Raw genomic sequence first — 14,060 nt, 5'->3', positions numbered from 1 at the left:
TTATACACCATTGAACATTTGAAAAAAACTAAGGAGAAAGAAGAGTATCAACATGAACATTAAAGACCAACACCAACTTTGAAAGAATTTCTTCGCTATCAGGAGCCAACTCTAAATATTACTCTGCCATATAGTGCATACATCTCGCTCAATGTTGGGAATTGATATGTAATTTGCAACCACCTTGTCTCTTTCATGATAAGCTCCAGTGCAAATATTGTCACAATAGTACAATTTCAGGGACAAGAAAATATTAAAAGACTCGTTGTAGTAAACAAATAGAAAAAAAAAAAAAATCTAAGTTATTTTATACTGGTTATTTTTATTTTAATTAGATTTCGAAACTATTTTAAAATTTGACGAAAAAAATGTTAAATAATTGACATCGTTTTTATCAATCAAATTCAAAAATATTCTATATGCAAAAAAATGTACAATCACATTAAATTCAACTACTGTAAATACTTTGCAAGAGAAGTTTCGTTATATGTTTAAACACTTATATTGGACTTTGACGGAAGAAACGAGAACATAAGGAGTCAAGACACGTTCTATGGTGGATGTGCAATAACCATCAAAGTTGGCATCCTTTTCATTGTGCAATTTGTTTATCGAAAATCTAAGTAAGATGTTGTAGAGCTTGATATCCACTGTTTAGGCATTGAACCATACCGCTTTCTATTTGATTTCTATTGTTGATTTTTTTAATAAACAATTAGTTAATACAACATTAACTGCTAGAACAAAAATAAGGAGTGGTGAGATTTTTTTTATCAAATGAGTGAAAAAAGTACCTAGCCTCTTTCTTGTTATTATACCTGCCCACTGCTAGGTATGCTAGGTATATAGCAATCGATAAATTGCTGAAAGCTTATTATTTTCTTTAGATTTTTTTCATATGGGTTGATTTAAGCCAATGTTTTCTAGAAATTTTTATTTTAAATTATTTTAATTTTTATTTTAAATTTTTTTTATTGGACAAGCAGTCAACTCAACTGATATTTGGAAAAAGTAGTCACACTTCAAATCAACGATTAAAAGTGTGTCACCTGATCCAACAGAGCAGAGCAAAACTTCAAAGCAGTTAAAAGTGTTGACGATTGTTGATCCATACCCTTAAAAACTGATATCCATTGCCATGCATTGATAACATAATAGATAAACTTCAAGGAACTAAAAATTTTGGTAAGATTAATTCAAATTCACTTGTAAATAACGTGATTAGGGAAATTAGTTGTACAACAAATAACCAGTAATATAAAAGGAGATCTGCCTCATTGTATGCAATGGCCCCATTTGATATAAATATCATATTTTACATCTCCCATGCATTGTGTATTTGGTCTTTCATATTGACAAACAATACCAAGAAGAAAGAGAAGAACAAAAGATCATCCTAAATCGGTTAAAAACAAATATTGGTATGTTAACAAAAATGATGACCCATCACAAAGAAAGAGGAATGCTCAGTAAATTTCAAGAAAGAAGGAAATTCTCATCAAGAGGATACTAAGGTTAAACAGCCTGAAACCTTCTGAATTTGAGGACTTCCTCGTTATCTTCCACCATGCTTTAAGGTGAGACAGCTATATGCAATCTTTGAAGCAGCAAAGGAGACCCTCGATAGTATCATGGGAGACATTCAAAATGCTGTTGAAGGATCAGTTCTACGATATTGGATATCAAGAAGATCCATTTAATTGTGATATTTTCACAAACACAAGAAAAATTGTTCAGGACTACACCACTGAATATAAGAAATCAGCAAGCTTGCTAAATCTCAAAGTAGAAGTTCCTCAAACGTTGATAAAAAATTGAGAACTACATGGCTACATCAGAAAGGAATTTACCCCATTTGAAGTAAAGAACCTTAATGATGCTGGTAAGAAGGCTCTATTTATTGAGTACAAGAACAGAAAACCAGCAGTGGGGAAATGGAAAACCAAGGAAAGGTACCTAACATCAAAAATCTCCTAAGCAAACGAACAGAAATAGGACTTTCACCACTGCTCAGTGACTCAAAAGACAACACCAGGAATCACTGCAATCATTGCAGTGTTGATTTATGGGCACACTGAGAAATAATGCTGGAAATTACATCTGAAATTATATCCTACAATTTGGAAGAAAACATCTACGAGAATGTTGAGTGACAAAACTGGAAAGTTTCCAAAAGAGAAGAATATAGCTTATATGAGTGCAGACCACCAACTAAAGAGGACACATTATTTAATCCATTGTCACATATTTAAAGGCATATGTCCATGTGCGTGCAATTTTGACTTGTCTAGCAGTGTATAACTCATGAGGTACTCACCGATGAAGCTTGATATGCATTATCCAAAACAAGCAGCAAACTTCACTTTTCCAGCAAACAATTAGTAAAATTTTCATTTTCCAATCTTCTTAGGCAAAGGATCGATTCAGCAACCCCCAAAACCCTCAGCACACTCTGTTTAAAAAAATAGCAATTAGTTTTGGGCTGGGACTATAATCCCTCATCAAATTTTCGACCGCAAGTCCACTGGAGGGGCATCAGATAAAAAGGTGTGTTTTGCTTAATTTTTGTGAAATGCGCTCAACAATCAGGTTCCAACCCACAAGTGCTCACAAAGATGACTTAATAATGGCAAGTTTAAGTTGTCAGCAGAGTCAGACTCGTGACCTAGTTAACTAAGGTCAGCAGCAGAGCCCAGCTGGGTTTCACCCAGGAGAACCCTGAAAACTCTGTTTTTTTCAACAGAGCTGGTTGGTAACATAGCAATAAAGAAGATTAAGAGCTCAAGCCCAACCCTATGTTCTTATTAAGATCTACGACCTCGTTCTAATCAAAAAAATGGGAGCTAATGTTAAAAAGAGAAGCCCAGCCCATGTTCTCCTTAAGGCCTGCGACCCCACTCAACTCAAAAAATGGGGAGATTCCGTATAAAAAAAAGGCCCACGACTATGTTCTTAAGGCCTGGGGCTGCCCACCTCTCTTCCTCGCAAATAGTTGGCCTCCATCTAGACCTTCTCATGTTTAGACGCCCTCCATCTAGACTTCTAATCTTTAGAGCCTTTTGGGTTCCACCTGTGTCTAACCAAAGGAGGGTGCAACGAAGTAATTTTGGTACTCAGAAATCTCAAGCAGAGAACCGCTTATCCAATTGGCTAGTGAATGTCATTTGCCAAAAAGTACCCTTGGGTTCAATGTGATTGGACTGAGCAACTGATTATATAATATGGGCCCCATTGTCTATGGCACAGATGGGATTGTAGGTCGTGGAAGAGGAAGAGGCCGTGATTTTCGATCAGATGAACAAATGCATGGAGTGCCTGCGGTAGCCTGATTGTCTGATACAGTTAGCCTTAGAACATATGGATGCCTGCTCTTGGAAGCTTAGAATTTTAACGAGTATATGAATTTTGTGTATTCTCACATCTTTGACGAATGAATCGATTTGATTGAGTTAAGCATAAGAGTAGTCAATTCATGCTAGTATTTTCCAATTTCTCTCCCAACAATCTAAGTTTAAATTGATCATGCGGATTCCCCCTGGGATAGGCAGTCTCCTTGGTCGGGCAAGGCCATCAAGGTGACAGTGAGTGGCTTGCCTATTATGCGTCTAGGCTGTCCCATTGAGGTTAGGACTTTTCCTCCTAGGTGATAATTTGAGTGGTAACAGTGAGTTTGGGTGATATTTATGAGTTAAACTTTAAAGAATAAGTCGGGATTGATTCAGATTCAGCTGATTAGACTCTGTTTCCTCTTAAAACATAGTCAAACTCGCGACTCCACTTGGACTGCGAAGAGTCTGATAACACTGCCAAGAAGCTTCGTATGGCATATGGCATAAATTGCAGAGCAGTAAAAGCATTAGTGGACTGAAAAGAAAATGTCATACAGATCAACTTGGTTAATAATTTACTCAGTCCATCTATATTTAAGAAGCACATCTATAATAATTGAAAAGCCACTGACCTTGAAGAAGAGGGATGGTTGAGGTTCTGTTCCTCCATCTGTTTGAGGACTGCAAGCCAATCTACTCTTTTGGGCTTCATTATTCTCACCCACTTCATGATTAATTCAGATGGATCATCCTCTTCTGATAAACAAATTATATGTTTCATCAAGGCCTTGCTCCTTCCAGACAACTTTGGAGGCAGAGCTTCTATGAGCCTTTTTTGCGCCTTATCCAATCCATTGTCGTCTACATCAGCCCACCTCAATCCCTTGCCCTTTACTTGCTGGTTGTCTTTATCTCCCCCAACATCAGAATCTGATTCGTCCTCTGCATTTTCAAACCTCAACTTCATAATACTTTTCTTCTTCGGTTGTCGCTGTTGCTGTCGTTAATGGGTGTCCGGGGCAACAAGGTCGGAGTGCAGAGAATCGAGAATGTAATATTCTGGGAGGCACGGAAATTGCAAAGCACGTGGAGCATAAACTGCAATGTACAGAACCCTAGAATTGCATTGCACACATAAATCCTAAGATAAGTCAGCTGGCATCAAAATCAGAAAAAGCATAGCACTTGGAGTGCATTAAATTTTGATGTGTGGAACCTTAAATTTGCATTTGTGCACAACATAAATCCTATTCAGCATGGGAAACCTTTCAGGGAAACATCCTATTACATATAACAGAAAGCGCAGCACCTGTAGTAAATTCCAGGGAAGAATAAAGATGACCCTTGCAATTATGTTCAGCTTCAATTACACAGGCACACACAAAAATACAAAATAGTTCCATTTTAACCCTCAGTAGATTCAAAGTAGCTTTGTGAATTTGAATGATGAACCTTGGGGTCCACAAAAGAAGTGAGTTAAATTTTGGAAGGAAAATAATGCTAGAAACAAGATGTGACCTGATCATGATTTCTATTCTGTTATGATACCATTGTCAGGCCAGTGCTTTAAATTAAATTTAGATGATATGATTGCAGGGTTAAATTTTTTTTTTCTCTCATTACCATAACACCCCTTATTTTTTGGCCAAGTCAGGGACTGATTTCCCCAATCTGCTGCTAAAATCTATTCATATCAGAACTGCACTTCTGGGTATATGGCTGAGAATTCTCTTATTTTTCCTGGGAGCCCAACTTGGGCCAGCAATAGTAAACTCCCACATTTTTACAGTGAGACTACAGCTCAGCTGACATGGCACTAAAGTTGGTACCAACTTATTATCAGATGCATCTCATGGAAAGTGAGTAATTGGAAAATAAATATGGTACATATGACCATAACCATGTACACAGGATAGTCCTTCCCATTAATATATACACTCCTAAATAAATAAAAGATGAACACTTCTATTTGAATCTGGAAAAATGACTTCTAAATCAAAGTTTTATTGCATCAGATCATTGCTATAGCTAAGAAACAAAATGACAAATTCTTTTATTTGTCAGATCACCACACAATGCATGGACAATGGGCTATTTATATGTTTCAACCAAACTAACGGTATAAGCCATCAAACCTTCCAAGATAAAATACGAGTTCATCAGCGAAATTTTGCATCCTGGATTTAGAAGGTAAGTTCGTAACTCAAGTCCAGATATTTCTCGTAGCTCAGAGAAGGATATTTTCTCAATTCAACACAAACAGAGACAGATATAATTGTTATTACATAAATAAACAACAAACGTCAATAACTCCCTCTGGAATCAACTTTATATTAGAAAATACCCACCTAAAGCTCAATGGAAAAATCTCGAATTGAATTTTTGTATATAAAATTTTATGCTGAACCATCTCAAATTGAATTTTAGCATATACTATTTTATATTGAACCAGGCTTTTTTTTAATCCTTGAGAGAAAACTAACCAATAAATCAATGTTAAATTAATTTATTAAGGATAAAAAACTTGAAATGCATACCTCTCAACAAATAATACACAATTTATTAAGGATCAAAAACTTGAGATTCCTACCTCTCAACAACTAATAACACAATATATCCTGCCGGGCTAACATTGATCTATGCTAGTTTATTTACAATTGTTATTTAAATATACACCTTGATTGTTATTCAAATATACAGCCTGTTTAACAGGATCTATGTTAGTTTATTATTATTTAAATATGAAGTAAAATAACTAATTCATCCCTGATATGGCTCTGTAATTCATCTTATTAAAATATCATCACATCATCCCCAGACTGGCTTAGAGTAGTTTATTGTTATTCAAATATGACAAGTAAAATAAATAATTAATCCCTGCCAAGATATGGTTCTATTCTTCATTTTATTAAAATACCATCACATTATCACCAGACAGGCCTAGATTACCTCCTTTCTCTACGTGCAATAGCAAAATAAGATCTGGGCCTAGAGCACCTCCCTTATCTATATGCAATAACAAATTTAATAAGGAATAATACATCTTGATTAAGACAATATAGGTTCCAACTATTTTAAAAAGAAGTAGCTTAAAGAAACTACAATGGAGATAATAAATGAATTATTGTCCATAATCTTCTCTTAATAGAAGAAGCATGCCAAAAGCCCTATCTAATATGTAATTTATGGAAATCTTTCAGCTGCTCTCTGCTTATGAGAGCATAGCTACAGAGTTTGGTACAGTGAATACATATTATAGCATCCAGACCACTAACCATGCAATTTCAAAACAATATATTTAAATTTTATCAGAGCAGCGGTTACAATACCTGGATTTCACACAAATAAAAGGTCCTTTATATTTCACAAAGAACAACATTTTTTGCAGAATTGGATGCAATTGCCGTGTCCAACAACAACATGCACAGGGCATGGAAACCCTGAAGACCTGTTTGGGACCATCAGAAAAAACTGAATAATTTCCACATCTGAAACAAACCCAAGCACATGACATTTCTGATTTACAAGCACAAATCCCCTTTAAATGCTGCAATTATCTCAAAAATAATTCAGGACTTCATATTGCAACTACCACCCACCAGTTATTATAGAAAATACTTTTCCCAAAGTAATAAAGCATTAGCCGACTTACCAGAACCAACCAATGCACATAATTTTTTTGTTTTAAAGGGGGGGCTTCTTACCAGTAAGTTCGCATAAACCCTAAGCCCAAAAACCCCAGTGATTAACCACCGTGCAGCTTCACTTGAAGGACCCCGCGCTCATATTTCTGCACAAAATTCGAGCGTTCATCTCGTTGACGGTATCAATAAGCCCTCCTAAGTCCATAGTTCCACCGGAGGCCTCGTTCTCCTTGTCTTTCTTCTCCTGGGGTTTAGCCGCTCTACGCTTAAACTCAGTTGCCTTCTCGAAGAAATTCTCATAGATATACTCTGCCGTGTAGCCCTTCTCCTCATCATAGAGCATGATGTGACCGTGCCATTCCCAGACGCGGTAGCCGGGCTCTGGGTCCTCGTGGAACCCCACGCAAACCTGGTGCTCGCCAATGGTGACGGCCTGGCCGGAGTTCGCCTTCAGTTTATCAGTGTCCCCGCTGGATATAATCTGAACGATATTCTTCTCCAGCTTCGCCTCCTCTCTCTCCAATGGGCTCTTGCTCTCGTCCGCGATGATGCGATCATACGAGTTGGATAGGAAGGTATTGGTGTCCAGAAAAGGGCTGCGCATATTTAGCCGACTCATCATGGTGCTCACAACCAGGCTTTCGAAAGAGTTTTTGGTGGAATACTGGTTCGCCATTTTCCCTCCGATGGCTGATATCCACTCTCCAAGACTTCCTTCCGGTGGATATCAATATATAAATTGCAATGGCCAGGCATATGTGGGCTCTCAAGGAATTTAACAGCTTGGGGATTGGAGGAAACCAAAGGGAAAAGGGCGAAAGCAATAAATTTCCTTTGCCTTTATCGCCATCTGAGTATCAGTGTTTATCTTCATGCCTGACAGTTAAACCCCAAAATTAGCATCCTTCAAGTTCATATCCTCTGGCAGCATTTAACAGCTTGGGGATTGGAGGAAACCAAAGGGAAAAGGGCGAAAGCAATAAATTACCAAGAAGCGCAGGCATGGCGCAAGATGCCACGGGCTTGGGACTCTTCTTGACCTTGACGAGACACATACGGAAATTTCCGGCGATAGAGAGGCGGGAATGATAGCAGAAGCGAGGGATATCGACCCCCGCTAGGTGCCCGATAACAAAAATGCCGACCATTCCGCCTGAAGGATGAAGACCATAACAGAAATGCTTGAACAATTTCCGCTGAATGTGGACGCCAGGTGTCAGTCTCAGAAACAAAAGGACGACGAAAGTTTCTTTCAAAGGAAGGCCTATCGGCCTAATAATAATCGATTCCTTTCTACTCGTGTTTTGAATTTCTGGAATTTTTATATAAGAAGTCCCATTTTAACGAAAGCTCACCTAAGGGGGAGTCTCCCTAAGCACACTAGCATTTCCTCAGCTCTTGTTGTTGCTACTTGAAGTCTTTTTGCAGAAGTAAAATGCAGTGGCATAGATTATCTTGTGTTCTATGTTCCCAATCCCAGTTTTCATAAATATTGTTTTTCCATTGTTTGCAGAGTTGGTATCTATGTTCTAACAAGACTGATTTGAACACTTTAAGTCAACGTAGAGTGTTACGTTGGTATCAGAGCTCCCCCCTACATAAATAAATCTCACAATCTGGAAGATGCAAGTGGAATTGGAAACCATCTCGGTAATTGGCTAGTCCTCTGTGCTTTTATTCAAGTTACTCTAATATGTTACCTGGTACAATTATGTTTTGTTCTAGCTCCTTGAATCTCTTGGCTGTATTGACTAAGTTGTTATTTGCAGCATCATGGTAGTTCACTGTGCACTTAATTTGAATCCTCTTACTTAGGATGCACTCTTTCATTCATTTCATTTGCTTTATTGATACAGCATATATGGATTAAATCTCAACCACTTAAAGATTAATATCCAAAACTTACCTTGATATTGACTGTCCATGGACAACCCAAGAGGGATTCCTTTCTGTGCTAATTGTCTCGAGCAACCCAAGAGGGATTCCTTTCTGTGCTAATTGTCTCGGGTAACCCAAGAGGGATTCCTTCTCTGTGGGTAACCGGGATTCCTTTCTGTGGTAATCTTTGAAATGCATGGCAGCAGATAGCATTTAGGGACAGAGTGCCCAACGCATCCATGAACCAACGAACACTTAACCAACTTGGAATTGCATCTGTGTCCATTGCTGAAGTCAGTTGCAACCTCTATAAGAGTAGCTTCTGACCATGCTCACTTTATCAGTTGCGCTTCCACTTGCGCCTTTAGTTAAAAGAGACACTTCCGCTGAGCCTGCGATAGAACCATTTCAGTGCACCATATAGTGTTACATCCAGTACCGTAGCACTTAATCTAAAGGAACCCTTATCTGCGGTTCATATCTTGGGCCCGCAAAATAGGACCTCGGTATTCTCTATGCCAAGCTCCTCACTATGGTATGTCACCCCCGGTATAAACGAATCAAGGGCGATCTTAGAAGCATACATTTTAGTAGGATAAAGAAATCATGTTTGAAACCACACTTGGGTATGAACTACCACCACTCTACTGACCCCTTGATATTGTACTAGCACTGAAACTACTAGTACTTCCTCCTACTACTGCACCAGGCTGACTACAATTGCTAGAATAATGATTGTACCAAGGCAAATAGAAAGCAAAACCAGAAAAAGAAAGTACCATATGACTTATGGATGTCAAAGTGGTCAACATTGGGCTAGCTCTGTGGTTTCTTGACATTACCTCTTCGACAACGGGGGTTCAGAATCTCAGCTTCTTTCATTATCAAGAAGCAGACAGTTTAGTAGGCTAAAGATTCAATCAGGATTGCCATACAGTTCTCGATGATAGATTTTTACTGATGAACAGTAGTTTCATGTTCTAACTCTAACCAGGGCACTATGCTTTGCTAATCATAGCACTATGTTTTTATACACCTATAGGGTGTTATAATATATTCTTTTGGTTCTTTGGACTTCTTTGGAGAGAAAATCTCGTCTGAAGTTCTTTAGTGCAGTGTGTTACTATCACTGGTCTACTCTCAACATACGGATGGAAACTTCCCTTCTGTAGATTTGCAACTTGAGGTCACATTGTTCTCCACTGTTCTTTATGGGTTTGAGGTGTGAGGGCCTTGCCTTTGAGACAAACTATGCCAAGATATAGAGTGTAGAGACCCATATGCTTCTGCATGATCAAGAGAAATAAAACAATTCCGCATGCCATTGTTCACGTAGAGTTTGTGACCCATTCACTCTGGCTTGAGACCATTTTTAGATTGGTCTAGCTGTTGCATCATATTTGCTATATCTTTGACACAATATTTAGTAGGGAGTGTTATCCATACTTTGCTTTTTATACCTATTAGGCCATAGCCTCGAATAGAGACCCATTGATTGGCTTCATTGTTGAAAGCAAACTCGAATAGACCCATTGATTAGCTCCATCATTGATGCTTTCAGAGGTTTCAGACCATCGCCAGTCAATTGGCATCTTGGTGGATAGCTTTCACATATACAGGCAGGATGTCTAGGCCTGACTTGACCTACCAAGTGGGTTAAAGGGCAAAATGGCCTTTTTTTAGAGATTGTTCCCTCATATGGTATGAGGTATTCAACCTGGATTCTCGATTGATCTATCAGTCACAGTGTATGGTCTCTCCATTTGAGCTACAAGGTGTGGGTCTTTGTTCCGTTGGTAGTTCAAGGGCTGCCCTCCAAAGTTCACCATGCCAAAAGGAAGTAGTCAGATAGTTTGTGCCCCTTTTTCATCGTTTAAAATCCTTGGAGCATCTTTTAAGGGATTGTAGATTTTATAGATCATGCTGGAGGTTGGTGCAGGACTGGCATTTTGTTCTGCTTCATGGGCAGCTTGATTCGTGCACACAGTTTCATTGGTGTGCAGGTCTTCTTGGGGTTTTTCAGTGCTTGGTTTCATGCTTTCAGGGGTTTGGGACTGTATTTAGATTTCAGCTTTGATCCACAATCTAGAAGCTTCAATGCAAGTATGCTTGAGGTCAATTTTATCAATTATTTTTTTCACTTCTAGCGAAAAGAAGTAGGTATGAAATTATTTGTCAAAGGATACCTCCTAATAAAGGATGCCAAAGAGCTTATTGCTATCACGTACTGAGGTTATTGCTGCCTTAGTTTCTCTCAGGAAGAGGATATGATTCATGTATGTATACACTCTTTTCTTTTGGTTGGTTTTTCTGTTTCAGATACTAAGTACAATAGAGCAAAATTTTATCACTCCTTGTGGACTTCCACTAATGAGGCAAGGTAATTTGCCTATTCTCGATTCTACACTACATATTAACAATGTAAAGCCCATTGCACAGTTTGTATAATAAATTTGCAATTTTTGGATTTTACACTACATATTAACAATGTAAAGCCCATTGCACAGTGTTTTTAATAAATTTGCAATTTATGTAAAACATACCTGGGTAATTGCAGAGATCTTATAGATAATTTATAAACCTTGAGTGAGTAATGTGAAGTAGCATTAAAGTCATTTTTTTCAATATAACAATAGTGTTTTCAATGGCCCAGAACAAATGGGAGGTGCAAGTCATTTAAGCATTCAAATATTATTGTTGTAAAGGCCTTGCAAGGGCTCGGGGTCAATTTTATTGCTTGCTTCACTGTTCGACTATATGCAACTGTTTTTCTCTCTCTTACTCATATCTTTAATATCCGGGTTTGCTCTCAGAAGGAAGGTTCTCATCTACAATTTACATCGAAACTCTGTTTTCTAGCCCAACCACATTTGAGGAATAAAAAAAACTCTTGTGAAAACAATACCTATTTGTATACACTATCATCAATGCTATTTATTTCCATGATTTTCCTATCTTACCTGTATATAAACTTTTATTTCTTCAAGATTTTTATTTGAGAAATGAACTGATAGTTAGTCCTAAACTACCTTTGAACTATATATATGTGTATGTGGGCATTAACTACCCTTGAGGTATTTATATATATATGTGTACGTGGCGATTAAACTACCCTTGAGGTATATATATATGTATTGGGCATTAAAAAGTAGCTTGAAAAGTTGTGTTGTTTCACAAAATCTGAACATGATCCATTGGCAGAGCTTGTAAGTAAATGTTTAAGGGATATAATGGCTTTGACTGTGTCAGAAAATTTCAATGAATAAAAATGATGGCTAGTTTGAACATATTTGAACGTATAAGAAAATGATCTTTGCTTTTGAATACCGAATTATTCTAAGCTGATTTGTCTGGTTTAATAAGATGACCATATTCACATAGGTTTATTGTATAGAAATATCTATAATCTATTAAGAAAATAAATTATTGTTGGGTAGGTATGCCGTTGCATCACAGCCTTGTTGTTCTATCGAAATCAGTTTTCACTCATGGAGTTAAACAAATCACACATTTGTTTTATGGTCTGGGGATAAATATTAAGCAACTTGTAAATTAGTTAACCATACCATCGTATTTACTACTGGCTATAATATTTGACTAGTAATTATACCTAGAGTGTGCAGTTTATATATAGCACACTTGATACATATCTTAACTTACACACTGAACACTTTCCAATTTTGCAAAGTAAAAACATCCTAGTTGAGTCAGGTCACAAATTTTGGAGGAAGTACTCCAGTTTATTCCATTTTATTCCATTTTATTATATTTGTCAATCAAGCCATAACATCCTGTCGGCACTAGGACTTCTATTGTGATTTCACACACAGTTTAATTAAAAACAATGAACTACATTATATTTAGAAGTTAGCATTCTCAATAATTGATTAAGATTGAAAACTTTCTTTGAATCTTGCACTTGAGACAAATTAGATGGAAGAAAAAAGCAATCATATTACCATAGGAATCTAAAGGGTTATGGTTTAAATGGGGATCCAGTTATATGAGGCAAATCACAGTAACAAGTACCTAACAAAAATACTTTCAGGAAAATGTTTATAGGGCTTAAAATGCATTGAGGAGTAAAAGGGCTAGTGTTGGCCTCTTTTTCTGTGGTGGAACCTTCGAAAGTAGTATTCCACATGGTAAGCACATTCTCATGCCTCTCTGCACTCTGGCCTCTTTGCAATAAGATATACATTTGCTAAAAATCAATAGAACTTCATAAATTCTTCATTTTCCACCCATTAATCCCCACCCTAAATCCATTTCTATCTCGCTTCTCAAATCAAAATAATTTAAGACCTCGAAAATATGAGTTTTTTCCCTCAGCATAATAATATAGTCTGAGATGACACGCAGGAGTGATCTGAGAACTTCACGTGCAATTCCTTAATTACACCATAATACCTTGCCTTTAATCACTCACTACGTTGTCCTTTTCCTTATATGACTTACTGCAATGTAATAGACTAAGCCATGCCTATTATTCTAGCTAGACATAATTTTATGATTTTGGGGCCTAAAAGTTCTTTTAAATCTAAGAACCGTTGTGTATATGGATTGATGTTGTTCACGGTCATAACCAAATGTCTATGGGGCTACCGTCTTCCTCACAATGTTGGCTTGGAGCTATCAGGTAAGTAGAGTATCAACTCCATTTTTTCTTCACATCATTTCCTTGCAACTAGAAAATGTCATGGCTATTGATTTAAACAAATGAGTAGGTTGAGTGGTCGCTATATTTCATGAAAACCCTTTTATCTCCTGGACAATACTAGAGAGCCTGGGCCTAAATCCGTAGGCATTATTTTTTCATCGTAAGTAGTATTATGAATTTGGAAAGTGCCAAGGCCACTCTGATTGCAATGAGAAAAATGTTAGGAGACAATGATTTTGAAAAGTAACTAGGGTTATCTAAATGATTATGGGCAAAATCTTGAGTAACTGAATTGGAATAATAACAGAATCAGGGAGAAAAAGTTGATGTTTAATACATCATGGGACTCTGGCTTCTGATTACTGCCCTCAAAATCAAAATCTTCTAGAAATTTTGGCTAACAATTTGTATCAACTTTTATGGACACAGGGATCCCATCTGGTTAAAAGAATTAAGAGCTGCCATTGCTCTGGAAAGTTCGATCTACTGGCATTCAATACACATTTCCTCCATGTGTTGCTGTAAGACTCTGGCATGGAAGTGCTCGAT

At 37.3% G+C, this 14,060-nt stretch overlaps 1 protein-coding gene across 1 annotated transcript; it reads right to left on the bottom strand.

Moving 5' to 3' along the window:
- Positions 1–6,606: 6,606 nt before the first annotated feature.
- Positions 6,607–7,744, bottom strand: LOC149203465 (uncharacterized). The gene has a single exon (XM_089400192.1). It carries the CDS (start codon positions 7,647–7,649, stop codon positions 7,092–7,094), a length of 558 nt encoding a protein of 185 aa, XP_089256318.1. The 5' UTR covers positions 7,650–7,744; the 3' UTR covers positions 6,607–7,091.
- Positions 7,745–14,060: the final 6,316 nt, after the last annotated feature.

Source organism: Pinus tabuliformis, chromosome 2_1 (genome assembly GCF_031772625.1).
Source record: "Pinus tabuliformis cultivar Carrire ecotype Pingquan chromosome 2_1, CPIR1, whole genome shotgun sequence".
NCBI lineage: Eukaryota > Viridiplantae > Streptophyta > Pinopsida > Pinales > Pinaceae > Pinus > Pinus tabuliformis.
This window is presented reverse-complemented; position numbering and strand designations above follow the sequence as displayed.

What these genes read in the sequence shown, in the direction of transcription:
- LOC149203465 (XM_089400192.1), bottom strand. Translation starts at nt 7,649, where the DNA reads ATGGCGAACCAGTATTCCACCAAAAACTCTTTCGAAAGCCTGGTTGTG.